The 27,529-nt window shown below is 38.8% G+C and overlaps 1 protein-coding gene across 9 annotated transcripts in view; it reads left to right on the forward strand.

Annotated features, from left to right (window-relative positions):
• Window positions 1–302: 302 nt before the first annotated feature.
• FARP1 (FERM, ARH/RhoGEF and pleckstrin domain protein 1) overlaps window positions 303–27,529 on the forward strand; it is a 145,063-nt gene continuing 117,836 nt past the window's right edge. For 8 of the 9 annotated variants that reach the window (XR_015744590.1, XR_015744591.1, XR_015744593.1 and 5 more), the window contains exons 1-2: window positions 318–1,017; window positions 19,058–19,252. Coding sequence is in view for 4 of the 9 variants with exons in the window: in XM_087938581.1 (XP_087794707.1) it covers window positions 19,082–19,252 (171 nt within the window). In the remaining 5 variants the exon portion in view is untranslated. Of the gene's footprint in view, window positions 1,018–19,057; window positions 19,253–27,529 lie in introns of all 9 variants that reach the window. The other variant, XM_026708298.2, reaches the window with a different exon arrangement.

Consider the following 27,529-nt stretch of genomic DNA (forward strand, 5'->3'; position numbering starts at 1 on the left):
AAACCTCACCCAGGGAAAGATACGCTACTTTGGACCCCTTGTAACATTCTGGGAGTGTCAGGAGGTAAACGACCTTCGGTTTTCAACAGTGATAGAAGTAAAATTTGACCGGGTTTTCTCCAGAGGAGGTGCGGAGTTTCTGCCGGGGATGGTGGCGTACCCAGCCAGGCTGAAGGACCCGGAGCCGCCCGCGCTGACCGTCCCAATCCGTTTTCCCTTTGTTCCCGCTTTGTACCGGATTCAACCCCGCGCTGCCCTCTCTGTAGAGCTTGGCACACTTGTAGCCGCCGCCACGCCTCTTTGCGCAGAGAAGGCACACACTTAAACACCGTGTCCGTTCAAGGACCTCCGGAGCCGGCACGGCCCGCCCGCCTCCCCTCCCTTCCTCTCCCTCCGCGGGCTGCCCCTGAGGCTTGGTCCACCGGGAGGAGGAAGTTTCCACGGGAAAAGACCCGGCCCTTCGAGGCTGAGGAGGCGCCGTGCTTCTGGGAGAAGAAGAAGAAGAGGAGGAGGAGGAGGAGGCGGGGGGCCGAAGCTGTGTGGCTGGGGCAGGACGCGCCCACGGACGCTGGAGGGGGCTCTACACCGCCGCGGTTCCCCTCCCCGCCTCCCCTTTAGGCGGGGGCCGGAGCGCTAGTGGGAGGAGAAGGAGCGGGAGGCGACGGCAGCCACAGCCACAGCAAACCCGGAGCTGCTGCGCCGCTTCCCCGCTCTTGCCTCGGCTGGACATCTCGAGCTCCCGCTCCCGCCCTTTTGGCCGGGGCGCCTTTTCGCTTCCCTCTCGCGCCTCAGCCATGGCGACCTCGGTCCCGTCGCTCCCTCGGCATTGCCCCAGTTCCCCTCCTGCCGCCGCCGCCGCCGTCGCATCCGCCCCTTCCTCCCTCGTCTCCTCGAGGACCTTTTAATGGCTCGGACCCTCCAGGGACCGCCACGCCGACTTGTTTGCGCCGCCGGTGGCCGCCACAACGAGCAAAGGAGAGGTGGGGGGAAAAAATCCCGAGAGGAGTGCCGCGCACGGTAAGGGGGCGCAGGACTTGGAAACAATGGGAAGAAGCGGCTGGGGTGCGCGCGCGCGTCCTTCGGCTGGCTGGCTTGCGGGGAGATGGGGGGGAAGCTCCGGGGGCGCGCGGGGAGAGGGGCTGGTTGGCAGCAGGCGTGGGCCTGGGGCGGGGAGAAGCGGACGGCGACACTTTAGCGGCTTGCGTGTGCGTGTGTGTGTGTGTGTGTGTGTAGTGGAGGGGGTTGAATCTCTTGCCCTGGAAATCCGCTTTAAGCAGGCTAAGGTACACACGTTGGTGTCTTTTTCCAGCTCTCCAGAACATCCCCGCCCCGCCCGGGGCTTGGTAGGCAAAGACTACTTTGCGAAGTTGGTGTCTTTTGTTTCTTCGGGATTCGGAACTTGTTCCCGCGAAGGGCCTTCGCTCCCTGCTCCGCTGACCTCGCTCTCCCCGCCCTTTTGCTCTTTGCAGGGTGGAGGAGGAGGAGGAGGAGGAGAAGGTGGCATTATCCCAGCCCCCTTCTCCCCTCCAAAGCCCATGACACCTTATCGCTCCCCAGACAGAGACACCCACCTTTAATCATCCCGACTGTTCCCACCCAACCCTCCTCAGTCAGGTGGGGCTGGGCACAAAGGAAGGTGAGGGAGAGTATCTTGGTTGTGATGAAACCAGACCTGGGTCTGTCTGGTGTCATAGGGAAAGGTCCACTGTGGCCCCTGGGAAAGGGAGCTGATCAAGACTTTCTGGAAAACGTGTTGTGGGAAGGGCAGAAGTAGCCCAGGTAGTGGGGCTGAGGAGAACTGGCTGTGTATAGAGTCAAAGTAAAAGGTGGATAGTTTGGGACGAGATCCTGTGGGTGGGTGGAACTTGAGTGTTTCTGGGGGGCAGGAGAAGCCAAAGTGACGTACTATTTGTGAGAAGTTTTATATCCATTTGATTCTTTATACTGTTTCCATCTTCCCTTAAAATAGTAACAGACTCCATAATGGTCTGAGAATAAGTGTCTTCACTGAAGAATTTGACAGGCAAGCTTGAAATTTAGTTAATCAACTAAAATGAGCAAACTTCCTCAAACCACAAACAAGTTACCCAGAGCTAATCCACATACCAAAGGATAAGGTTTGCAAACATGAGTTGATTAGGTCTTCCACAGGAACTGCATGTTCACAAGAGTAAACATACCTACAAACTCATGCCCCTCAAGTGTCATGGAGACACTTCACCTTGGACAAGCTCCCCCTCTCAAAATCTACTGTACCCCATTTGTCTGCAGCATTCCTCTAAAGGCATACCGTTTTGCTTTTAGGAATAAATATTTCTTCTTTCTTCACAGTTGTCTGGATTTCATTTTTATTTATTTTTGCACAGCCCCAGCTGGAGTTAGAACCCCAAATTATTCTTCTGACATAATGAAGCATTTGATGTTTAGGGCCAGGACACCTCAAATATAAATCAGATGTTCTGAGGAATTTTCTGGTGGATTGTGCCCACTTTGTTAATAATTAGGCAAGAGCTGCATTGGGTTATTCTGCTTCTGGTATTGAAACCTTTTAGCTTGACCTTGAAGGGGTTGACCAGAAGCCAAATCTTTAATTGAAACCATTCTACCCTGGGAAAGCAATGGTGTAGTAGCCTATTAAAAGTGCAACAACTTTCAATTTGGTGAAAGACATCATGTCTTGATATTTGCATCAGGCATTTATTAATACCAGTGATGTTTGTGAATTTGAAAACTGAGCAGAACAATGGTGGAAGTTACAAAATGGAAGAATTTGTAATTGCATGCAGTGGACTAGAATACACACCTATATTTGTTTGCTGGAGATCTAAACCAGGGATATATTTCAGATGTCAGTGAAAATGAAATATATTTCATTGGGTAGCCCTTCTGAACTTGATGCCCTTCTGAAGTTTTGGACAACTCCTGTTATTAGATTGCATGGGAATTAATAAGAATTGAAGTGTAAACATCTGGAGGACACCAAGTGGGACTGCAGACATTATGAATTGTATTATGATACACAGCTCCTAAATTAGTATCATTTGCAAGTTATCAATGCATTCTTATGTTTTGGGTACTTGACATTTTGTCATTTATTTTATTTTTTATTGGGGCTTCTAAGTAACAGAACTGTACAAAGAAGTTCATGTTTCTCATCTATCAATGAACAAGTTTAGGATAGCTGGAATGTTTTGGATTAAGACATTTGCTGTGCTTGTATTTGTACTATCTTTGATATGCCTATTCTATGAATGCAAGTCATACATTTTGCCATTCTGTGCAGCCCTGCTCCTTAATAATTGATACGTTATGATGACTGCTGCATGCCAGAGATACATTCCATGAATTAATCCTTTCCCACATATATTTAGATAATAAGACAGTGTAATTTCAGTTTGTCATTAGTAGGATACTTCCATACGGCAAACCATCTAGAAAGGCACAAATATTACAAACTGGATGCAAAGAAGGTTGAAAGCGAGACAAGACTAGATTTTCTAGAATGGTACAGGCTAGTTTCTTCACAGCCAAAATGCACACGGGTTTTGAATCTACTTGAAACAAATTCAGTTTTTTCTCTTGAAAAAAATAAGTGGCCCTGGACTTAAATTCCCTTGTACAATTTGCTATGTGACTGGGTCAGTCTCTTATTTCGCAGCCTTGTTGTTTCAAGAATAAAACTGAGGAAGGTTCCTTCAGAAAAGGTAGGATATAAATGCAACCAAGGAAGTACTAAGTCAGAACAACCACTGAATCTATTGAATTTGCTTTGGGAGAAAGGATGTGATGAAGAGACAGAGGTCTTCTGTAGGACAAAATACAGAAACTCAATGAAGGGCCAGCAAAGTAATTGCTTTTATGCTGTACGCTGGCTCCTCTGGAAGACCAGAAGGGACTTCGCTTTACAGAGTCCGATCAAGGCATTGCTTTATGAAAGGTATGATTGAAGCAAAGCACCTCTTGGAAGGTTCACACATACATGATACTAATTTAAATATGAAAAATAAAGATTGTTTATTTTTATTCTCTTCCTTTAAAAAAAAACATTTATTACTTTTGACATTCTTTAACCGAAGCATGATACACTGAATGTAATGAGCTTTTCAGTCATGATCTCAAGGTTACTTTCAAATTAATAGGTCTCCAGGGAATGAGAAGATAACTACTTAGGCCCTAGGATTATTTAGTTATTTGTATTTTAACTTTTTAGCATGCATTCTTGTTGTAAAGCATCCAACACAAATCTTGGGAGATTTGTTGGCTATGACCCAATTTAAATAATATAATGCTGTTTATAAACACTCTCCAAACTGCTTTATTAGTAAAAGTATGGTGCACAGTTATGTCCTCACATTAAAAATATTACTCTGCAGCTTGATGTTTAAATAATCAGATTACATATAATGTAGTATCATGGGTCTTAAGGAAGCTTAACTGAATTAATTAGTGTAGCTGAGTTCAATGTTTAATTGGACTGGAATCTGCATTGACTATAATATATAATCTTCCAGCAATCCAGAACTGGAATCTTGCTTTAAAATGACTTCATAAACATGGACTTACACTTACTGCTTTGATGACTAATACCTAAAACCATTACTCTTCCCAGCAAGAGTAGCAGAAGAAACAGCAAGACTAAGGAGATGAAAATCATGACTAGCTATAGATTGCTGAATTCCTTAGAAAATCCAAACATTGTTTGGGCTTTATTCTGTCCCTGGAGCAAACCACAGCCTATTGTAATGTCGGAATTTAATAAACTGAATGGTTGAGGATGGATTGGTGTATAGGTGGCATCTTATGAGCATATGAAAAGTTGCCCTGATAATATTAATTGTACAATATGTGTTTCTTCAGCTTTCTGTGTTTATTTTTAAATGTTATTTTATAAACCTTGTACAAAGTAGAAGATCAAAAGCAGAGATAGATATTATATAATAAAATATATTAAGAAAGTTAAGTGAATTTTGCTCCATTTTACAACCTTTATTGCCACAGTTGTTAAATGAATCATTGCAATTGTTAAAGTTAGTAACATGGTTGTTAACAGAATCTGGCTTCGTCATTGACTTTTCTTGTCAGAAGGTCACAAAAGTTGATCCCATGACCCCAGGATACTGCCAGTTGTCAAGCCTATGAGTCTGAATTTGGATCACATGACCTTGGGGTTGCTTCAATAGTCATAAGTGTGAAAACGGTCATAAGTCACTTTTTTCAATGCTGTTGTAACTTTGAATGGCCACTAAAAGAACTGTTGTAAGTTGAGGACTACTTGTGATTGTATTTTCGTAGCAGTCTCCACATAATTTCTCTAAGACCGTCTCTATCTTACCACATTGTGATAGAAGAACTGCTAATGGATCACAGTCTCTTCTGGCTTAGATTCACCAGGGTAGATGATGGGGAAGAGTTTTTCTTTTCCTTCCTTTCCCTCCACTCAACTTGGGGCTTTGCATCTCTCTTAATCAGGGGTCTTCAAACTTGACAGTTTTAAGACTTGCTGACTTCAACTCCCAGAATTCCTCCTCCAGTCATGTTAGCTCAGGAATTCTGGGAGTTGAAGTCCACAAGCTTTAAACTTGCTCTTAATCTTTTCTGGAAGTACGGTCTATAGAAGGAAAATGAAGATTTTTTTAATTGCATTACTTTATTTACATCTATTTGGTATAACTTTGGAAGACCGGGACACTCAATTTCCTATTCAGTACACATACTATTGATGTAAGGCTGATGATCATGACAATTAGACTCACTGTTAAAAACCATTTTCAAGCTTATTGCTAATAATGGCAGCTAAAATGAATCCATCGTTATCTAATGAGAACCTGTATTTTTTATTTAGATCTCCTCAGAAATATAAGAATGATACAGATATCCCTCTAGTGTTACTTTCATTCTGCTGATCTTTAGTCTTGAAGGACTGTTCTAGGATTCTTAGAGGATTCAAAATGACAGCTGACATCCACCATGGGATTACATACTCAGTACAGAGTTAATGACCCATATTTCAATATTGGTAATTTATGTAGAGTGATGGCAATCCAAGTGAAACTCTATCTTTCCCTACACTCTTGTGTGCATAAGTTCAGCATTTCCCCATATTTCAAACAAGCTGGCTATTTTTTCAGGTCTGTGTGCATGTTTTCTAAATAATGTACGGTATATGCCTAATAGACAGAAGAGCAGTGCCAGGAGGCATATAATGGAATTCTTAGCCCAGCTCCTGATCCACAGAGGGAAGCATGGAAATGAACTTTCCAGTGATTTGACTCTCACTGGACTTAAAATTGCTTGATTACCTTTAATTATAGCATACAGAAGAATATGTTCCTAGCTAGTTCTTTAAATACATTTGTCCAGTAATTGTTGCATCCCATCTACTTTATATTTCCTCTCTTTTGAAAAAAAAAGGATCAACCAAATACAATTGTACATTTTCCTGCATGAAGCAGAAATGTTAGATTTAGTGGAAAATATTGTGGGATAATAATAAGACCTGATGCTGTGAATTGCTGTGAGACTTGGAAAATAGTTGAAAGTATATCTATAATCTTGATTATTTTAATGGATTATTTTAACATCCATTCATTGACCTGTATTTTGCATCATCCAAATATGATTCACACTGACATTCATTATGGATTAGTTATGTTTCAGAAGTAAGTTTCTTCTGTTTTTAAAAGTTGATATATGTTAACTTGCTATTCATGTGGATAAATCCAGATGGTCAGATTCTTGAACATTGATGGTCACCTTAATGTATTTTTCAGTTTTTTCCCATTCACTGCAGTTATTTCCTATTATTTATTATTAAAATATAAACAGAAACATATTTTCCCTTTTAGTAGGCTTTCATGTTTAATATCTATTCTCCTGTCCTCAGTTTAAGAACCACCAAATAGATGTGGTACCTGTTAAAATAACTAACTTCCCATTCCTTATACATTTTTTTCTGGAAAACTTGTGTTCTTGCCTGGTGATGTCACTCTAAGTGCTCCATTAGCCAGTATGATATATGTGAAATGTTTACCTCCAAATAATCCAGGTTTTTGTACTCTTAAAATGCAATTTATATGTTAATCTATGATTCTTTATTTGAAAGTTCCATTGCTCCTTTGTCAGTGCTGCTTTTGATACATTGCTCCCAAATTATTTGAGAACTGATTAGTAGCCCAGAACATCCTTTTAAATGTGGTATGCCAAGACAAAATATGTGCTGGTGTAGTTTTATTCAGCTGCCCGGATAATGTTAGCTTTGTGTTTTTGCACTGTCATTTTATACCCTGGTTCTATTTGTTACTGATTTGTGATGTTTTGGAAATCTCTAACTATACAAAGGACAGCAGAGATTTTATACTGGTATTCCTTACTTGGAAGCTAGAAGAAACCAAGCTGAACTGAGCGTAACCATATTTCCATAAAAAGCATACTTAATATTTATGGAATGATATTTTCCAACCTTCTCAATCCCTTTGGTGTGTTTGGAAGATATAGAAGGAGGAAGAATTGGCTGATTTCCCCATGCTATTGTGTAAACTGAAGTCCTGAATCAAACACATATCTTTTCTGAATCTTAATGAATGAACTGATTTATTGCTCTGGCTTGCTATAATTTTCTGCAAATTCCAAACTTCTTTCAACAGAAACAGTTATAAACAACAGCCACTGAAGCAACTATCATTTTGGCAAGCTGTGTAACTACAAGACGTTATAGACAGCTTTGTAAGCTACCATTAGTGGTGAAATGTTTTTCCCATGGCATACTGTGATACTGGTGAACTGAATAAAGACATTGTGTGCTGCTTGGATAGAGAGGAAAACTAGCATCTTAGTACTATCAGAATGTGAACTTTGGGTTTTCTTCACATGTCAGGCTGACTTGCTGTTGCCTTTCTTTTGGGTGCTCCAGAATTCATATGTCACAGCAACCCTGGCTATTTAATGGAAGAGACTGGAGTTGGTACAAATGGAATTATGGCAAAGAGGCAGTAAGGCTGTGGCTAGAAATGAGTATGTCAACATACAAGTATCCTAGTTTAGCAGAATATCAATGGTTGTAATCTTCACAATAGACAGGAAATTGACTCCAGGTTAAATGTATTGGATTTCATTTTCCTTTGAACTCAATAAGTCAAGTTAGTGATTGGAACTTTCTGCATCTGTGGACCATTAAATACAATTTTGGAAAAATTGCATTTATGTATATTATTTCATCTCCTGCATTTTAAGACCCCTTTACATTTGTATCCCACAATCTAAAATTAAGAAGTTATTTTCTGTTTGAAGTTGGGGCTGATGGGCTGAAGGGGCCAGTGCAGGGGTGGAATTCAACCAGTGTAACAACCATTTGCAACTCACCTTCTGCTGCAATCCCTGTATGTAAAACAGCGGATTGGCATACATCAGCTGAGCTGGAAAACCCAGAAATAAAGCACAAACTAGACCCGGGGTGGGCCCAACAGCTGATCATCAGAGCAAACCAGTTTGCTCACAGCTGATCTTCGGAGCTACCGGTTCACCCAAACTGGGCCGAACCGGTAGAATCCCCATGGGTTGTAGCCAGCTGATAGTTGGAAGCCTCCACTATGCATTGACATGTATCTAGCCAGCTGATGGCTAGAGACCTCCTCACATACAATGAAATTTGCCTTGCTGCTTCAGCCCCATCTGAGCCAACAGTCAGCTGATTGTTGGCAAATGCTGAAAGTTCCAACTGAGGTAGCAAGTGGTTGTGGCAAGTGAATTTGGGTAACTTCTGATAGACCTCCTGATTGACCTTGCTGGTAGACCACTCTTTGAGAATCTGACTTAGAGGGTCTGCTCTTCATCATACAAGTTTAACTTTCCATCTAGCTTGAGCAAGGTTTGTTGATTCTGAATTCTTACACAAGTGGCCTTTTCCATCCTCTCACCTTTTTCCATTTTCTCACTAAAGCTTCAACCCTGCATTCATTAAAATGAATAAATAACATCTGAATTCAGAATTCTTTATATTATATTGAAGGATTTCAGTTGAAGAGATAGTTTTTAAAAAGGAAGCCCTTGGTTGGCATTAATTGTGATTGGGTTTGAAAGATCTGGTCAAGAATAAAAAAAAAATCACGATTTTCTTTATTGCTTCTTCCAACTTCTATTTAGCATTTTATTTATTGAAGATTCTGGCGCCTAGTGGTAGTTAATGGTCTGCTTTTGAATAGAAACGCTAGTAAGAATGTTCCTAAAGTAACAGTATGAATTTTCTCAGCTTGAGCTATTTATTTGGGCATATGTTAAAACGGTTCTTAGTTGATCATATAACTTTATGAAGTCTGTAATATGTTCATTCTTCTTGAAATGACATAGCTTGGTTGGTTTTTAACTAGAATGAGAAAGTTTTGATTTGTTTTGTTTGCAACCTAGTTTAATATGTTTGCTTGCAATCCAGCTCATTCAGTCACTTCCAGCTCAGGCAGCCACTGTAAGAACGGAGTGTGGAGACACAAAATAGTTCAGAATTGGAAAAGCCACTTGGCAAGGTTGCATCCTGTCACTTATACTATCCAACGTGTCCATAGAAATAGTTATGAGAAATGCACGTTTGGCAGAAACTACCATTGGGGTTAAAATCAATGGTAGAACTATCACAACTTCTAATATGCAGATGATACACATTGCTCATGGAAAGCAAGGCGTGGAGTGACCAATCCTGAGGATCAAAGATGAAAGTGAAAAATTTTGACTGCACCTTAACATCGAGAGACGCATGGAGGTTACTGATCCATAGAGTGGCTTAGGGCCACAAACAACCGAATAGCTGACAACTATTCTTGCAACCAAATGGAGTTACAGTAATACCATCCTCATATAGTGCCAGACACTTTTTTTAAATAAAAAATGTAATATAAATGAATTAGAATACCCTAAAGAAAATATTGTAGCTTCCTAAGAGCTAAAAAGACTTGAAAGAATTGATGTTTTGGATCATTTTCCACAAGGAAGTTTTCCAGGATATTATATTTCAGAAATTTGTTTTACAAAAGGATGAGACGAAAGGAAATATGTGCAGAAAGTAATGTCTCACAAACCTATTATGCATGAGATGTGATCTGCATTCCATTTTGCCATTTATATTTTACAATACTTTACCCTTCCCTATGGTTTTTAAAATAATTTTTCATTTAATTTTTGTGTTTATTTTTTATATGGTGAGCTAAAGAAGAGAGTGGTTATACTGTAAGTGTTGAGAAAAAGAATGTTCTATATAATTGTGTGAAACAGCTGTGTTTAGTCAAAGGATACTGACATTTTTTGAGGTCACATTTTGAAAGGAAAACATATTTTCCAGAAATTAAAAGGAAATACTTAATATGATTGCCAAATTGGACATTCGCAAACACACTCCCATAGTTGTTGTATGGGATAGAAAATCAATCCAGATGGAATTTTTAAAGGAAGTGCTGAAGATGATCTTCATTTCTTACTAATTTTTAAAACATAGTGAGATGCTATTAAAGTTTTGGGCTTATTTTTTCTTTTGTAGAAAATAAATTTGAATTGATTTCTGAATTTTGCAGAACATGATACCCACTGGGGCCTTTTCAAATAGTTCTGTTGCTGTTAAAACCATACTGAATGATGTGAAAAATCCATCTTTTGTGTGGAAAAAATGAAAAAAATGCTGCTTAAAGAAGTGATCAAATATTAATTTATTATAGGACTTGGAACCAATGTACATTTAGCTTGTAATCACTTAGTAATTAATCAGATTACAAATACATGAATCAAATTTCCTTGGCTAGGTTGTTCAGGAATACAAATAGGCTAACTTAAAGGAAAACATTTAAAGTTTTAAGATTGGTTGAAAGTAATACAGTACTTTGTATATGCTGTAGCTTCTTTGTGGGCCAAACAGCACACACTGTAATAGAGCATATGCTTTGCATGCTAAAGGCCCAGATCAATCATTAGGATTTTCAAACAAGGTAAAGATAAAGACTTCCTTGAGTCAGTCCTAACCGTAGTTTTTTTTTTTTTTGCTCCTTTGGAAATGCATTGTCATTGCCGCCTACCCAGATCCTACCCCTTCCCTCCAGTTTAGCCAGTAGCTTTAGGATTTCAAGGCAAGTTGTAACTATTACTTGAGTCTTAGTTTTCAGGATGTAAGTCAAAGTTTGCGCAATAGAGCCGCCTATTCTGAAATCATAGAGTTTTAGTTCTAGTTCAGATAAAATAACAAAAACTTTCCAAATGTAGACTGTGACATCTCTAGCTCACCATACATGCATACTAAGAGTAGTTTAGCAATATATAAATAGATTGACAATGTGACTAAGCAGAAAGCAAATTTCTGTATCACGTTTTGTTGAGTTACATATAGCACATATGCATCTGAACTATACACTTCTTGTATACCCAAATATTCAAAGTAATCATTATCATGATCAGAAAAGGAGTAGTATGTGAATGGGAAGTTGTTATCAGGGTTATCAGATCAGACTTCAATAGCCAATATATTGTACAACCCATACTCAGAATTTTACAAAAAAATTAGTAGGGCACTTTTCTTAACATTTAGGATATAGATTTTACTTTAAAGTATCTCAAGCAGAAGGTACTGATTTTTTTCCAGCAAAAATCTCTAATTGGGAAATATTTTTCACTAACGTTTTTTGATAAATTTAAAATAACTATAGAATTATTTCTCTTATTTTTTTAGCATTTAATGTCTCTTACTATGCAGTTATAGATTTCTTTTTCAGTCAGAAAGAATAATAATGAGTGATTAAATGTGTTCATTAGCCATTTAATATAATCTATTATAAAAAGAGTTTAAACAACTCATAAAATTAGCTGCAAATATGGCTTTGCTGTTCTAGCAAGAGTGATTTGTATAAGGCTACAATCCTGTTTGGACTGAATTTCCAAGTTTGTCATGTTTCTCATTGACTTATAGCATACCCAGAATATTTGGAGAGCAGCCTAGCCGGATGGCTGTGAATACTGGTCTTAAAGCCAAATTTGCATTTTTATCCATGCTCATAACACTTGATTAATAATGTATCCCATCAAAAGTATTATATGGGATATGAAACTTTTTATGTATATTAAAATATATCAATAAGACATATTTAAAAAAAAATTATATGGGACTTAAAGGATTTTTAAATGGCTGCAAAATTGATAATATCTACTATAGGGTTTAGTAGCTGGCTTTTATCTTTTCGCAAGCTTTATTGATAGATTTAGCACATTTTAAAATATGGATTCATTTTACATCTTAATTCTTTTAAGTACCATTTTAAAGGTTCATTATTTTAAAAAATAGATCAAATTGCTGGCAGTTGGCAGAGTTAGCCTGCAGATAACAGATAATCAGAGTTGGAAGGGACCTTGTAGGTCATCTAGTCCAACCCCCTGCCCAAGCAGGAGAATACATTGCAGTCTTTTTTTTTTCTTTGCGGGAGGGAACCTCTAAGTAAAATAAAACAAACTGAAAGGGACAGGAGAGCAGAGATTTTCTCTTAATTTTTTCCCTATTTTTTGCTCCTTGAATTTTTATAGTCAAGGGAAGGCCAAATTTTTGGACTAACAAGCATAACAGAAATCTTAAAACCCACAGTGACTGTCCTCGGGAGGAAGAGAGCATGGCAGTCTAGAAAATGTCTGTGAGGTGGCTATAGAGAACAATAGATCACTAATTTATCATAAGACAAATAGCTGAGTTTGCATTCTATTATCTGCTCTGAACTACCCAGAACTTTGTACCACATTAGCTTACCTTGTCTCATTTTTAAAAATTTTATTTTCTAAGAAAGGCCTAAGACAGTGTTTTTAAAATGTGGCAAGTTTAAGGTGGGTCGACCTCAACTCCCAGAATTTTCTAGTCAGCATGCTGACTTGGGAATTCTGAGAATTGAAGTTCATTACTTCTTAAAGTTGCCAAGTTTGAAAAACATCCGTCTCAGGTACCTATGTTGGCTGAACAGCATTAACAATACGCAAGAGATTTATAGTCTTCCAGCTTCCAAAATATGGCTTGAGGAATTCCTAGGAAGAGACTTGTAAATGCTGCAATGAAGGGATAAGCTATAGCTCATGCAACCTTCTGACATTATACCTTTTAGCCTTTAAGTTGCTTAATCCTTAAGGATTATTGTAGTATTTTGCAACTGCAGACTAAAATAACTTCAACAGGCTTGAGTGAATTAATAAAGGCAAACATTTCAGATTGGAACCAATATTTTAAATAAATCTGTGTATTTGATAGGCAATATGTAGCCTTCCTGATGACATTGGATAGCTGTTCCCATCAGAAGCTGAAAGGACTGATGGCAGAAAGCAATGAAGCCAAATAAAAATCTAAACGGTGCCAACTTTCTTGTATTCCAAAATTGAAAATAGTCTTGAATTGCCTCCAATAATAAGTTTTGACTCTTTTTGTTTTTTCTTCAAAATTAATACGTTTCATTGGGGTTCTTTTTCAGATTCCTGTGCTTTAGCACACTTCTGGAAGACACCGGCTCTATATTCCAAACTTTAGTATGGTATCATGTAATATATGTATCTACAATTTGCAGCCTATGTTATTGTTGCAGAAAACTGAAATTGATTTATTTTTTTCTTAATTTAAATATTCTTGCCTTAAAGAATGGTGTTCACATTACACCTAGGGAATGAGCTTGCTTATTCAAATATGTCATGAGTTCTTTTATTGAGAACTCTTAAAGAAATTTTGATTCCTTTATTTTCCATGACATTTACTTTAAAGGACTACTAAAAACCATCCATTTAGTGATCAGTCAAAGTTAGCACAGCAGTGAAAAAAGTAACTTATAATATCAGTCCTTATGCATACAACCATTGCAGCACGCCCATAATCACATTGCAATTTGGTTGCTTGGCAACCAGCATGTATTTTCAGTGGTTGTAGGGTCCCAGGGTCATGTGATCTCCATTTATGACTTTCCCAGCAGGCTTCCAACCAAGTCAGTGAGAGAATCTGTGTTTGCTTAATGGCCATGTGCTTCACTTAATAGCTGGAAATTCTCATTTAACAAGTGTGGCAAAAAATGTTGTAAAATAAGGCTTAACTCACTTGGCAGCTGGCTTGCTTAGTAGCTGGAATTCTGGTCTTAACTATGATCATAAGTCAAGAACTAGTATGTAGCTGAGTGAATGTGATAGCAATAGCACTTAGACTTATATATAGTCCTTAGACAAACATGACTTAGACTTCACAGTGCTTTATAGCCCTCTCTGAATGGTTTACAAATGTTGGCATATTGCCCCCAACAATCTCCACCTCGGAAGGATGGAAGGCTGAGTCATCCTTGAGCCTGGGGAGATTTGAATTGCCAAATTGCAGGCAGCCAGCAGTCAGCAGAAGTAGCCTGCACTACTGTATTCTAACCATTGCACTACCATGGCTCTTATATTTTCCAGCTGGTACAAGAATCTTATTTTTAATAGGGCCTGCGTTAGTTTTCATATATCTGTGCTTTTGTTAATTTCATTAAATGGAATTAAAAAGTTTGGCTGAAATTGTATCTAAGACTCTACTTTATCTTCTCATATTCTGGAATAACTGCAAGGTGCTTATTGTAGCTCTTGGGTTGTATTAATTTCTCAGCTGTCTGAAAGTGGAAATGTGTGTTTAAGAGTATAACCCAAGAGCATTTAGCTAGGAGTTTATTTTATGTGTTAAATTTATATGCTGCCCAGCTCACTAACAAGTGATCCTGTGGAGCTGAGATCTACAGAACTCAATGACACTGGATTATAATTAAATATGAAAGGTTTTTTGTTAAACATTTTAAGCTCTGTAAATGTCTTACTTTATAACAAAATATGATACTAAAGAAATATTAAAATATTGATAATTTAGAATTAAAGTCTTTTAAAGTATTTTTTCAAAGAAAATTAAAATAATATAGTATGGTAGTTCTTTACATTTGAAATCATTAGGACATGAAGCAGTATGTGAACACAGATTTGAAAATTATTTTTCTAGAAGTATGTAAATAAAATAAATTAGTTCCCTTTAAACCAAGAAAGGGCAATTTTAGCTATCACTACCTCCAGTAAGCTTGAAAATTGTTTAACTGTTGAGCAGATCGTTCTTCATGTAATCATTCTATCAATGCTACATTATTTCAAATTAGATAATAATAAAGTCCAGTACCTACTGCATTGATTAGGAAATTGGGGTAGGGTTAAAAAATAGACATAAAATATGTTAACCATTTAAAATGTCTTCTATTCTCAAACTGGGAAATATGATAAGACTTACATTTGCTTCCTACATGATGAGTGTAAACACAAGCTCAGTTAATAAATGTTAGGTTTTTATCTATCTTCTGTTGAATAGCCAGTTCTTCACATTGCTTGGATGTGTGCCATGGACTTACTCTGATAGTTGATTTCCTCCATATGGATAAACTCTTACCAGAATTTGTACCTTTTTTATTTCTTTTATTATTTCTCTTTGATTTCTAACCATGTTTGTATTTCAGAAAAATATTCCATGTATCTGATCATTTTAGTATAAGAAAGATTACTCATAGATAAAACTATGTTACCGTGAAGATAAAAATGTGTATTTTGACAGATAAATTTATTCCACTCATCTGAAGAAATAGCCTTGATCCATGTAATCTTTATGACAGAATAAAAATAAATTTGCTTTAAAAGACTCATCCGTATCTTTATTATTCTTATATAAACAAACTGCTGCATGAAATAACTCTTTTAGCTTCCAGTTTTAAATAATTTCACTCAAATAACTTGGTGACATTTAGATAATTTGCATCATATTTCCCTTAGGCTGGCTATAGTTATGACATTTAGGTCTGGTGGGACTTGAAGGTCAAAGTTTATGCAAGATATCAGGTAGCGTATTGCTTATATAGTTGAAATGCTATAATTAAGAAAGGGAGCCTAATATTTTGCAATAGGCAATTACTCCTCCATATTGAATGTTCCAGTTGACAAGCTAAAGTCTACGGTTTTTGTTCTGTGGAAATTTGCAGGCCAGACTGAAGTCCAGGAATGTAGAATGGCTACTCCCACACCTCCAAACAATACATACATTAGTCTAAATTAGTATTCAAACTTGTCACCTTATAGGGGAGATGGGTGACAGAAAAATTAATAAATAAAATAATAAATAAAATTTACAACATCATCACTTTAGCCATTGTCTATCGACTCAATGATGAAGGCCTCTTCCGCATATTTCCAATCAATTTTCCAAACATGGAAAATTTATATACGTTCCTGTTAATCAGTATTTCTTAATACTGACAGCTTGAGATATATGGATTTCAACTCAACATGTGAGCTGGGGAATTCCAGCAATTGAAGTCCACACATCTTAAAACCATCAACATTGAGAAACCCTGCTTCCATTTAGCTTAAAATGTATTGGCGGTTTCTTCCTCCATCAGAATCCACTGGGCCAGCTCTGGTTAACACAGATGATCAACTCTGTAACTAACAAAAGAAACAGACTGATATACTGTATATGTTACCGATAGAAGAAAATAGGTAGCTCACGGTTGAACTGTGAAGTCCTTGGTGTTCTCTGAACTTGGTTGTTTGTTTGCAGACATAACCTGCCAGATAATATCACCGCAAGCATGTGTGTGTTTACTCCTTGTTTATATAAAGTAGTTTACACTGTCAATGTTGGGGATGTGATTTTCTTCTTGGTAGTTCCTTGAATAAGGAACTACCTTGAAGAATATGTTCTGTTTGATAATTTGTCTGTGTTAATCTCTGCTTAATTCAGTTGGTCACTGAAGAGGATGTGTTCTGGTTGTTTTATTTGCTGCTTATCTTTTTTATGGTCTCTTTTGAATGGTGTGTAAATGTGCCTGGTTTTTATCTCCATGTGCCTGTTGGTGACTGATATACCTGAGTGACAAGCTTCCAGGAATGTCTTAGCATTGTTGCATTTATCTTCGTCTAAGTTACTGACAGTTTCCCAGTTGAAAATATGGTTGAGACTGTACATGTATTGTGAATAAAATGAGATTAGGGTAGGGACATTTGGTTAAGTTACTTTCTTCTTATGCCAGCAATAAACAGAACCTGAGAATACACAAGTTTGACAGTTCCAAAACTACACCAGCATCTTGTTTTACAATGTTTCTGGACAGTGAAACTAACTAAATCAGTAGCTTTTAAAATCATAACAGATATAGTTTCTTTTGCTATTATGTTCAATATTTGTTCCTCCTTATTTTTCTTTGTAACCTTGGAAATAAGTCATTTCGATTAGATACTTTTCTTACTTAATATTCTATTGTAATTTCATAGTCTGTATTTAGGACTTCATAAATATGACTATTGAAGCTAAAATTATAATTGGCAATTACATCTGTAATGGTTATAGGAAAACTGTGTCCTTTGGTATATAACAACGCAAGTCTGGCTTTGGTTGCCGTGCCTTTAATATCATTTTTTGTAATCAGTTCGTATTATCTTTAGGGTGACCAGAAGACATTGTATTTGTACTTTTCCACTTGTAGAAACTTAGTATTTTGTACATGTCTTGCTTCTGTAAGAATTATTTTCCTAGATTTTGGAGACCATTAGATAGGTGGATACTAGTGAAGTGACAAAACTGCCTGTTGACCTGAATGAATGAATGAATGAAGATTCAATTTTTTTCCACTGTAATTTCCATGAATCAGTTCTAAATGGGAAATAGTTTAATTGCTGAAATATTTGTAATACATCTCTTCTCAAATAAACCTTGTTAAAGAGACTTCTACCCATCCTCTCACTTGCATTTACAGCTTATTACTGGAACTATCAACAAGGGACAAATTTGAGGAGTTTTCTAGCTGAGAAGAGAAAGCTTAAATCACTCTTCCCTGAATACCATTGGACTTATTCCAGAATAAAATAGAGAAGTACATTCTGAATGATTAATATAAGATGTAATTAGATACTTGTTTCAAGACCTTTTCAGACATTGTTCATTTCCTATTCTCATATGGGAATGACCTTGGAATAAATTTAATCATAACAACTTCTCTCTAAGTAGTCCATGTTGTTTTTTCTTGTCAATAACATGGAAATTGTTTGCCACTGTTTTCTGCTGGGATTTATTTTTAAGCTTCTCAATTCAGGCTACAGCCCTGGAATTTTGAACCAAATTCAATCCCAAACTTTTTTTTTTCAAACTCAGTTCTATAATACTACCTGTCCAGGTCTTGCTATAAATAGAAGAGAATAATCAACATTAGGTTTCCTACAGGAAATAGGATACAATTATTTGACCTACCTTGACCCAAAGAGATTAAGTAAACTTAATGGGGAGGTCAATAATTGTGAGTCATCATGTTTCAATTCAGGAAGAAGTGCTTTATTTTGTAGCTATCAAATAATTAGCCTAGAACACGGGTGTCAAACTCGCCACATCACATTACCATCACTGATGTTTTTCCAATTCCCAGAGCTGGGGTGGGCGTAACTTGCCTATGATGCATCTGGCCCATGGGCCACCAATTTGACACCCCTGGCCTAGGATAATATGTGTGTGGGGGGGGGGAAATAATATCCTATTAAATCTTATTGAAGATGATGTTTTTTCAGGTATCTATTTAATTCCAGTGAAGCAAACATATTTATTCCGTAGCCTTGGGTAACTTTAACTCCATTAAACACAGAGGCAGAAATCAGTTAAAATTGTATGTCCTGTTGGCTAAGAACCTTTTCCTTTTTTAAAACACCCAAATTTATACAGCTTGGTATCCAGCAGGTATTTAAAATGGCTGCAGTATCCTGGAATCATGTGATCGCCATTTGCAACCCTTCCAGTTGGCTTGTCATCAGCAAAATCAATGGGAAAAGTCGGATTTTCTTAAAGACTGCATGACTCACTTAGTGACTGAAATGGTTCACTTAACAACCATAGCAAAAAGATGATAAAATTGGGCACGGCTCATTTAACATCTGCATTGCTTAACAAAGAAATTCTAGTCTCAGATGAGGCTGTAAGTCGCTTGAAATCTCAGAGTAATTGAACTAACATGGTACCATATTTTCTTTGTCTTTGTCCCTCACTTAGAAGTAGAAGCTTGTCTCTTCAGATATGGGCGAAGTGGAGCAAAGAGCAACAACAGGATCTCGGCTAGGAGTACAGGAGAATGCTGGAATCAGTACTCTGGAACATGAGCAGAAACTGCCTTCAACACCTACAGGAAAACTTATCTCTATCAAAGTCCAAATGCTGGATGATACACAGGAAACATTTGAAATTCCGGTAAGGTGATATTCTGAGTCTACGGTTCATTCTTGGCTGGGGCTGAGGGGGGCACAAAAGATTCACCCAGGCAGATCTGCCTCTTGTTTTGTGACTTTGTATACTGTGATAATAGCCCTCATATGAGAGCAGTAATAAAAATTTTGATATTTAAAACGTAGTTAAAATTGCAACAGGGGTACAATATTTTGTGACTTTGTATAATGTGATAATAGCCCACATACGAGAGCAGTATTAAAAATCTTAATATTTAAAACGTAGTTAAAATTGCAATAGGGGTTCAATATTTCATATGCACCTCGTATCATCACAAACTATTTAGAAAAAGAATACTTTTTAGGCTGCTATTAATTATCTAAATCACAATCTTTTAACATTAACTGAAACTGTCAATTGCAATATACACTACCATAAACTAATTAAGAACTATGAAATAATAGAATAATTAGCCTCCCAGAGAGAAAAAAATTAATACTAACAAATTTATTTCACTTTAATCTGTAGATTCTCTAAAGGTAATTTTGATCTTACATTTAAATCTTAAGTATAACTAAATAAGGTGATTGCATTCTAATACTAATACATAATTAATGCATTACCATTTCGTTGATTTTCTTTATATATTTTGAGAATTTCTTTGTAACAGAATGTGCCTATCCTTAATTGCCTGAAATCACTGGTTTTTAAAGGTTATTTGTACCTTTAAATCCATATTGTCTCTGGCAGCTGAAGGCTATTCTTGCAAAACATATAGTAAATTTGTGAGATAATATGACCTTAAAAATAAATGTAAATCTTCATTTTTGGGAAGTTAGAATTGACTTTGATTACCATGCATATTATCTATATGAGAGGGATTTCTGAATTGCTAAGATATATTATTTTACAGAGTTAAAGAGAAAGCATCCCAATGATAATTGCTGAGCCATGCAGAATTAATCAAAGAACTAACAGATTTTATCATGTTAGTTAGGTAATCATGTTGTCATATTACAAAATGTATTGTCATTTTAATATGTTAGCTATATGGTCCATTATGCCATTAGATTTTAGGTGTCGTATTGGGGTTTTCTTTAATCTTAATCTCAATTCATTGTTATGTTCAAATGAGCGGCTGTAAAAAAACAGTAGCTGATGTATTGATGCATTACTTGAGCCATTGTCAGCACTCCTAAGGACACTCACTTCATTATGCTCCTACTGTACATTAGTCAAGCAAAAGTCAACAATTGTCATTAGTAGAAAGGCTGTGTTGCTTGTACCTTGATCGGTTCTTCATAGATGCATTGTCCTGATCTATAAGTGAAGTTTTTTTTTTTCCAATTCATAAAGAATCTTCTGCATTTTGTCATCCTGAGCAATAGTATATAATGGAAAGAATCTTTAGCTTCCGTCATGAACTGGCGGAGAACTAATTCTCAGAACTAGATCAGTATTCTCAATCAGACAAAAACTGTGATTTGGGAGGGGAAGTTTCTAGATGCTGTTCCATTACAGTGTGTCTCCATAGTGCTGCATCCCTTCCTCTTGAAAGTATCCTTGGGGACTAATTCTTGTGTTTTGTTTAAAACGGGACTAGGGAGATTGGTGGGAGAAGAAGCCACAGATAGGATTGATATAAGTCTGGCTACTGACATTCAGTGTCCGATGAGATGCCATTGTAATATGTAGGAAAACGCTAGATGTCGTGGTTCATGATGATAAATCCCTTTTAAAACTCCTATAGTAAGGGTGAAAGTATAATCAAGGTTTTGTAGCAGTGATTTTGAGTTAATTTTAGAGAGACAGAAACCTCTCCTCAATCCCCAATTCCTATAAATAAGTGCTCCAGGGATAGATTGCCTTCTTTGGGTATGCATATCTGTAACAAATCTGTCCTTTTAGCATCACATTAAGGTTCCCCACCACCAATTGTTCAAATATGCTTTTTGCTGGTTTTATTTTTAGTTACTCTCCGTATGGATTTTTAAAAATCTTCTTTGCTTGTATCGCTTCCAGTGTACACTCTTATATTGTATGCCAACCTGACAGTGCTGTTGAAAGGAAGACACTTTCTAAAATGATTGAAATATACTTAGAAAGTTTAAGTACATGGTTGTCCATTTGGTGGGATCAGTTCAGCATGAGACATCAGGAGTGTCAAGCCATTTTAATATAATCTTTGTTTCTGTCAGATACTATGGTAGGTAGACTCTCAGCAGGGTTTTTTGATCATGCAGGTTTTATCATTTCTTATCTTCTAGCTGTCCTGTCAGGCTTGAAATTCTAATCTGGCAAAACTATCAAGCAAAATTTTGTGAAAAACCCATGAAGCAATCTTTTTAAGCTTTCACTACTTGTTTCATTGTGGTGCAAATTGATTCTCACTCTAACTTTAGATGAAAACAGTAAGTCAGGTTCCATTTTTGTTTATCTTGGGCTTTATTTCACCATGCCTGAAAGAATGCTATTCATACTCTCCCAACAGATCAAACATTAAAATAATTATGAAAGCAGACCCGAGAACAAGTTTGGCTATTCAATTAAGAATAAAATCAATGACAATTTTTCCTGTTTATAACAAGGACTATGTTAGTATTAGTTCTCCTTAGAACCACATAATAGATTTTCTTTAAAGATTGATTTTTCACTAAAAGTTAATAGTCTTACTTAAAATGCAGATAATTTGTGCCATATCTTTTAAAATGTCACTAAAACATGTAATACTGAGAGATTTGATTGTTTAGCTTCATTAGATATGGCAGCAGTGTTTTAATAGATGGGTGTATATTTTGTGTATATTCGTAGATTTTGTACTCTCAAATTGCAAATGGAGACGTGGGTACTCTATTTTTCTTATCTTCATTTTTAAGTGCTTTGGTTTTATTGTATTGCGAACAGTTGCTGGGGTGCATCCACAGTTTCGTTGTACAATGACAATAAAGTTCTTCTAATTCTAATTCTAATGTTATGGTCAGGGATGTATTTCAGAATTGATGTGTAAAAAGACTTCAATAATTTTCTCTTGTTATCCCCTCTGATTTTCTTTTATGATGGCTTTAGCTATACTATGGGCAAATTATTGCTCCCTTGCGTATGATAAGGAACCCTTGGTAAAGTCATAAAAGATGTAAAATGATATCCATATCATATGATATATCTTGCACAAGAGATTGTAGATAATTTTGTATGTATGCTGCGGATGAGAAAGATGGCAGCTAAGTAAACTGTAACAGACAAGTAGGTTTTTATTGTCAGAATTATTCACAAACAATATTAGTATTATAGTACAAATAGCAAATGTTAGGTTGCAATTTGTGCCAGTTAGCTTCTTAATGCCAAATAGAATAACATGCATAAAATTATCTGACAAAATAACAGCTGCTTTTTAAAAATTTTCTAATCTGTCCCCTTCTTGTATCTTACTCATTTACATGAACTTCCTCCATTAATTCTGTTGTTTGGTTTTCTTTTTTCTTGATCCACATATTTCTGATGAAGTTTGTAAAATGGAATTGTTTTATGTGAATTATAGATACTATTCCTATTATTTGAATAACTATTATTAGAATTAGGTTTTCCTATTTGTTCAGTCTTTGGAAATGGCTGCAGTGTTGATATAACATTTGAATAGATTCTTAAATGTTATCATATTTTTGGATGCTAAACTTGCTCAGGGCTAAATAATATTGGGTTACATTCTTGCAAATCAGCAACATTTATATATTCCTGGATTTTTTTTTAGTTTTCTCTGTATAACCTTGGTTTCACCTTTTGTAAGTTTTTCAGTGTGCTATACATAAACATGTTTTCTAACCCTGTACTGCATTATATTATTTAAAAAACTTTGAATTTGGTCTAAGAGCCTCCATGCACGATATAATAGCATTGTTGTACATGATTTGCTGGGCTAAGAATCCTATGTTGATTTCCCTGTAAAATAGATTTTTATGGTGGATGGCGGAGTTGTGTATCAACCTAATATCTTAATTTACTGAATAGATCTACCATAAAATTAATCAAGATCATAATCTGCAGCCATGGGTAGGCTTTTATATAATGCACCAGGTTAATAAAATATACTTACTGTGAACGCAGATGCTGTGCTAAAACAATCTGTAGGGTAGATAATAGGATAATATGTTGATACAATAGAAAATACCTGGGTTTCCATGCTAAACTATTCTCCTCCATGCTGCATCGAGAGCCCAGGATGGGTTGACTCCTTCCTATGATGTCATTTAGCTGAGTCTGTACTAAGATATAAAAGCCAGCCCCCGGGAGAGACCCCAGCTTTTGACTCAGCTCCTTTCAGTCAGTAGCTATGTCTCTGAAAGTGTTCTGTTAGAAACACTCACCAGCGATCTTCAGTACCTTTTTTCCTCGCTTCAAGCAGCTCCCAGGGCAGCTGCTCTTCCAGGAGAGCAGGGCTCTCTCTCCTGCAACGTTGGGAGCAGCGTTACCAGAGCTCTGTGCAGGTAAGCTGGGCAGCGTCTGTAGACCTCCCCCACGGTTAGAGTGGTCATAAAAAGCGATCGGCAAACCGATAACAGCATCAGCCAGCTGATCATGTGGCCAGAGGCTGCCCTTTCCTTTGCTGACTTCACTCGGGGCTCTTTATAGCCTAAGGAGCAATTCTTCTATCTTGGAGCCTGTTTCCCCTGAGGATCAAATCCTGAGGATCTGATTGTACTGCAGAAGCCTATGAGACCAGGATGGAGGATGGCAAGGCTCATAGATAACTTCTCCTCCCCTGGGAGGGCTTGGTTGGGGCCACAGGTGTCACCTGAAACATGCTGTAGTTGCACTCCCTTCTGATGAATAGTTCTATTGAACTGCCTCTCAGCGGCCATCTTGGATTGAAGCCTTCCACCACGAGGTGAGTAGCCATTTTGTAAGCCCGGGGCCATTTATACCCTAAGGGGCTTAATACAAAAATTTTCCAAACAGTTTCTTTCCAATGCAAGAGCCTTTATTCTACAAATGGAGCAAGATAAGGCTCAGGCAGAGCTTCCCCCACCCCCAAGTGGAACAGCCTCTTAAGCCCAATAAGAGAAAAAGGCATAGGCAACACACCCAATCAGTCCAGAGGTAGGTGGGTGCTAAAATCAGAGCTAAGGCTCTAGCCCCTAAGAAGGCAACTCAGGCTGAGTTGAGGGCAGAAAAGCGCAGACATGCAGCCCTAGAGAGGCAGTTCAATAGAACTATTCATCAGAAGGGAGTGCAACTACAGCATGTTTCAGGTGACACCTGTGGCCCCAACCAAGCCCTCCCAGGGGAGGAGAAGTTATCTATGAGCCTTGCCATCCTCCATCCTGGTCTCATAGGCTTCTGCAGTACAATTAGATCCTCAGGATCTCAGCAGATCTGGGCCTTATTTCCAACAGGCTTCTGGGCCCTATGCTCCTCCGCCTCCCTCCAGGCCTCGAACCTCAATCTAGGCCTGAAGCCACCTTCACTCCCACAACAGCGGACCTCCAGCCTTCTGCCTCTACCTTTGAGCATAGACCAAGGGATATCCAAGATGTTGTCTCATTGGCCATTAGGCTGAAGGCTTCAAGCAAATTCTTCGACCTCTGGAAAGGGTTCAGGCCCTTCTCCCTTCTCAATCTATAAGTTCCTTGCCTCATCACCCTAATTTACACAGGCCCCAGGACCCCAGGGTCCATTCTTCTCTACCAGAATGGGAGGAGGTTGATGAGGAGGGAAGGGCTTCACCATCTGAACACAGTTACTTCTCTAATTCAGAGCGTGAAGAGAGTAAGACTTTTGACCAAAATCTTTCAGAGGAACAGGATTCTCGCCCAGAACAGACATCCTCTGCATTAGTCTTCAGCCCTTCTCTCTTCAGGCCATTGCTCAGCAAGGCCTTGGTCACTGCCAAGCTGTCGCCGGAGGAAGTGGCTCCTGAGCCACGAGGAAATCCCTCTAGCCAGGAAGACTTGCTCTTCTCCAAGCCTGTAGTGCCTGCAGAGGTTTTGCCTTCTCCCACTTTGTTCCTGGACATGGTCAAGGAACAGTGCGCTTCCCCTTTGGCAGGCCCTCACCCATCTTCTCTGTATAAGTGTTTCTACAACGTCAGCGCAGCTCTGGACAATGCCCTGGCAGTGCCTTCTGTTGACATTCTGGTTCTGGCCTCGTTCTCATCTTCTGGCACTCCCACGGAGCCAGAAGATATCCTGAAACCGGATGATAAACATTCCAAACAGGCCCTCCAGTGCAATCACCAGGCTGCTGCATGGGCTGTTCGGGCTTCAACAGCAGCATCCTTTTTTTCACGAGGGCACCCATACAGTGGCTGCGCCAACTCCAGAATAGATTGCCTGCTTCTGACCGTAGGTCTCACCAAGACCTTAATAGGATTATCGCAGCGGCGGAATTCACTGCAGATGCCACTCTCAATTCTGCCAAAATTTGCATCCAAGGCCATGGCATCTTCAGTAGCAGCAAGATGACTGTTATGGCTCTGAAATTGGCAGGTGGAGTCATGCCGAAAATGGAAGCTGGCTTCAGTTCCATTTGCAGGCGATAAGCTTTTTGGCGATGCTCTGGGACCTTATCTCATCGAAACCAGAGATAAACGTAAAATTCTCTCTTCCTCTGGAAGAAAGCCTATTATCGCCCAGCTCCTTATCGCCTTCCTGCCTTTCGAGCGGAGACCTCATCTCACTTCCCCCGCTCTCAGAGGCCGTACTCCCAACGCCAAGACCAACATGCGGAGGCATCTGACAGGCAACAACCTTCTACTGGTAAACGGCCCTTTCGGGGGGGAGGGGGTCGTTTCTTCTGTCGCTCTAAGTTATCCCCTGTTCTCCGCACCCAGCAGAGGTCACCTAGCCTTCTTTGCCTCCAAATGGAAGGAGTCAATGACGGATGCCAGGTGCTCAGCACTATTAGGTCAGGGTTACAATTGGATTTCCTAACGCCACCCCCAGAAAATTTTTTTGATTTGTCCTGTCTCTCGGAACATGTCAAGGCAAGCCCTCATGAATCAGGCCATTCAACACCTTCTTGAAATCAGAGCTATTCAACCTGTTTCCCCCTCTCAATGGGGACGTGGGCTTTATTCTCGCCTTTTCATCGTTACCAAAGCCTCAGTGGGGATGGCGCGCCATCCTTGATTTAAAATTTCCCAACCAATTTGTAAAATACACGCGATTTAAAATACAGACTCTGCATTCTATTTTAAGAGAGCGTTCAGGAGGGCACTCTCCTTTCTTCCATTGATCTCATGGAGGCTCTCCTCCACATCCCCATTTGGCCTCATCATCGCCAGTTTCTCCATTTCTGTTATCAGAATACCCATTACTATTACCAGTTCCCTTCAGCCTCTCATCGGCTTCAAGGGTCTTCACAAAGGTTCTGGCAGCATTGATGGCATCTCTGCGTTCTGTTCCAGTGAGGATCCAGTGCTAATTCAATGACATTTGATTCTGTCCTCCTCCATCCATGCAGTCCATCACGATCTGGAAATTACCCTGTCATATCTCCAGAGCCACGGATTTTTCCACTCGGTCCACTCCAATGGTTCCTGCTTCCCCACCAACGCGCAGGGCGTTCTCTTCCTTCCTTATCCCATCACCCTGCAGTCAGGAAGTTTTTGAAGGGCTCTTAGAATATACATTAAGCGCACTTCATCCTTCAGGAAGTCAGAAGCCATGTTTGTTTCCTTTTCCCTTCTTATTTGGGGCACAAGGCCTCTTCTCCTACTAGTAGCAGGTGGGTCAGATCTTGCATTGAGCAGGCCTACAAAGCTGCAGCCCTTCCGGTTTCTCGAGGTCTGAAAGCGCACTCTACCAGAAGCGCGGCCACTTATGCTGCCTGGGCGACCCAAGCACCCTTGGAGGAGATCTGTCATGCGGCCACGTGGACTTCCCCATCTCCTTTCATCAGACACTACCATCTGGATGCCTTTGCCTCAGCGACTGCAGCCTTCAGCAGACGGGTGCTTCAGCTAGTGATTTAACAGTCGGTCTGATGAGCCGGACGAAGACCCACCCGTGGACATGCAAGTTTTGGTATGTCCCATCCTGGGCTCTCGATGCAGCATGGAGGAGAATGGGCGTTGGTAGAAGTTACCCTGAACGCCCTTTCTATCTATGCTGCGAGAGAGCCCAGCCCCTCCCTTGATTCGTCCGGAGAGGGTAAGACATATTTCTGTATTCATTTTGTGCTTTCAGAGACACCTTTCAGTCTGTCAGGTATCTTCACCAAAGCTGGGGTCTCTTCCGGGGGCTGGCTTTTATATCTTAGTACAGACTCAGCTAAATGACGTCATAGGAAGGAGTCAACCCATCC

Source organism: Pseudonaja textilis, chromosome 8 (genome assembly GCF_049901715.1).
Source record: "Pseudonaja textilis isolate UNSWEBS1 chromosome 8, rPseTex1.2, whole genome shotgun sequence".
NCBI lineage: Eukaryota > Metazoa > Chordata > Lepidosauria > Squamata > Elapidae > Pseudonaja > Pseudonaja textilis.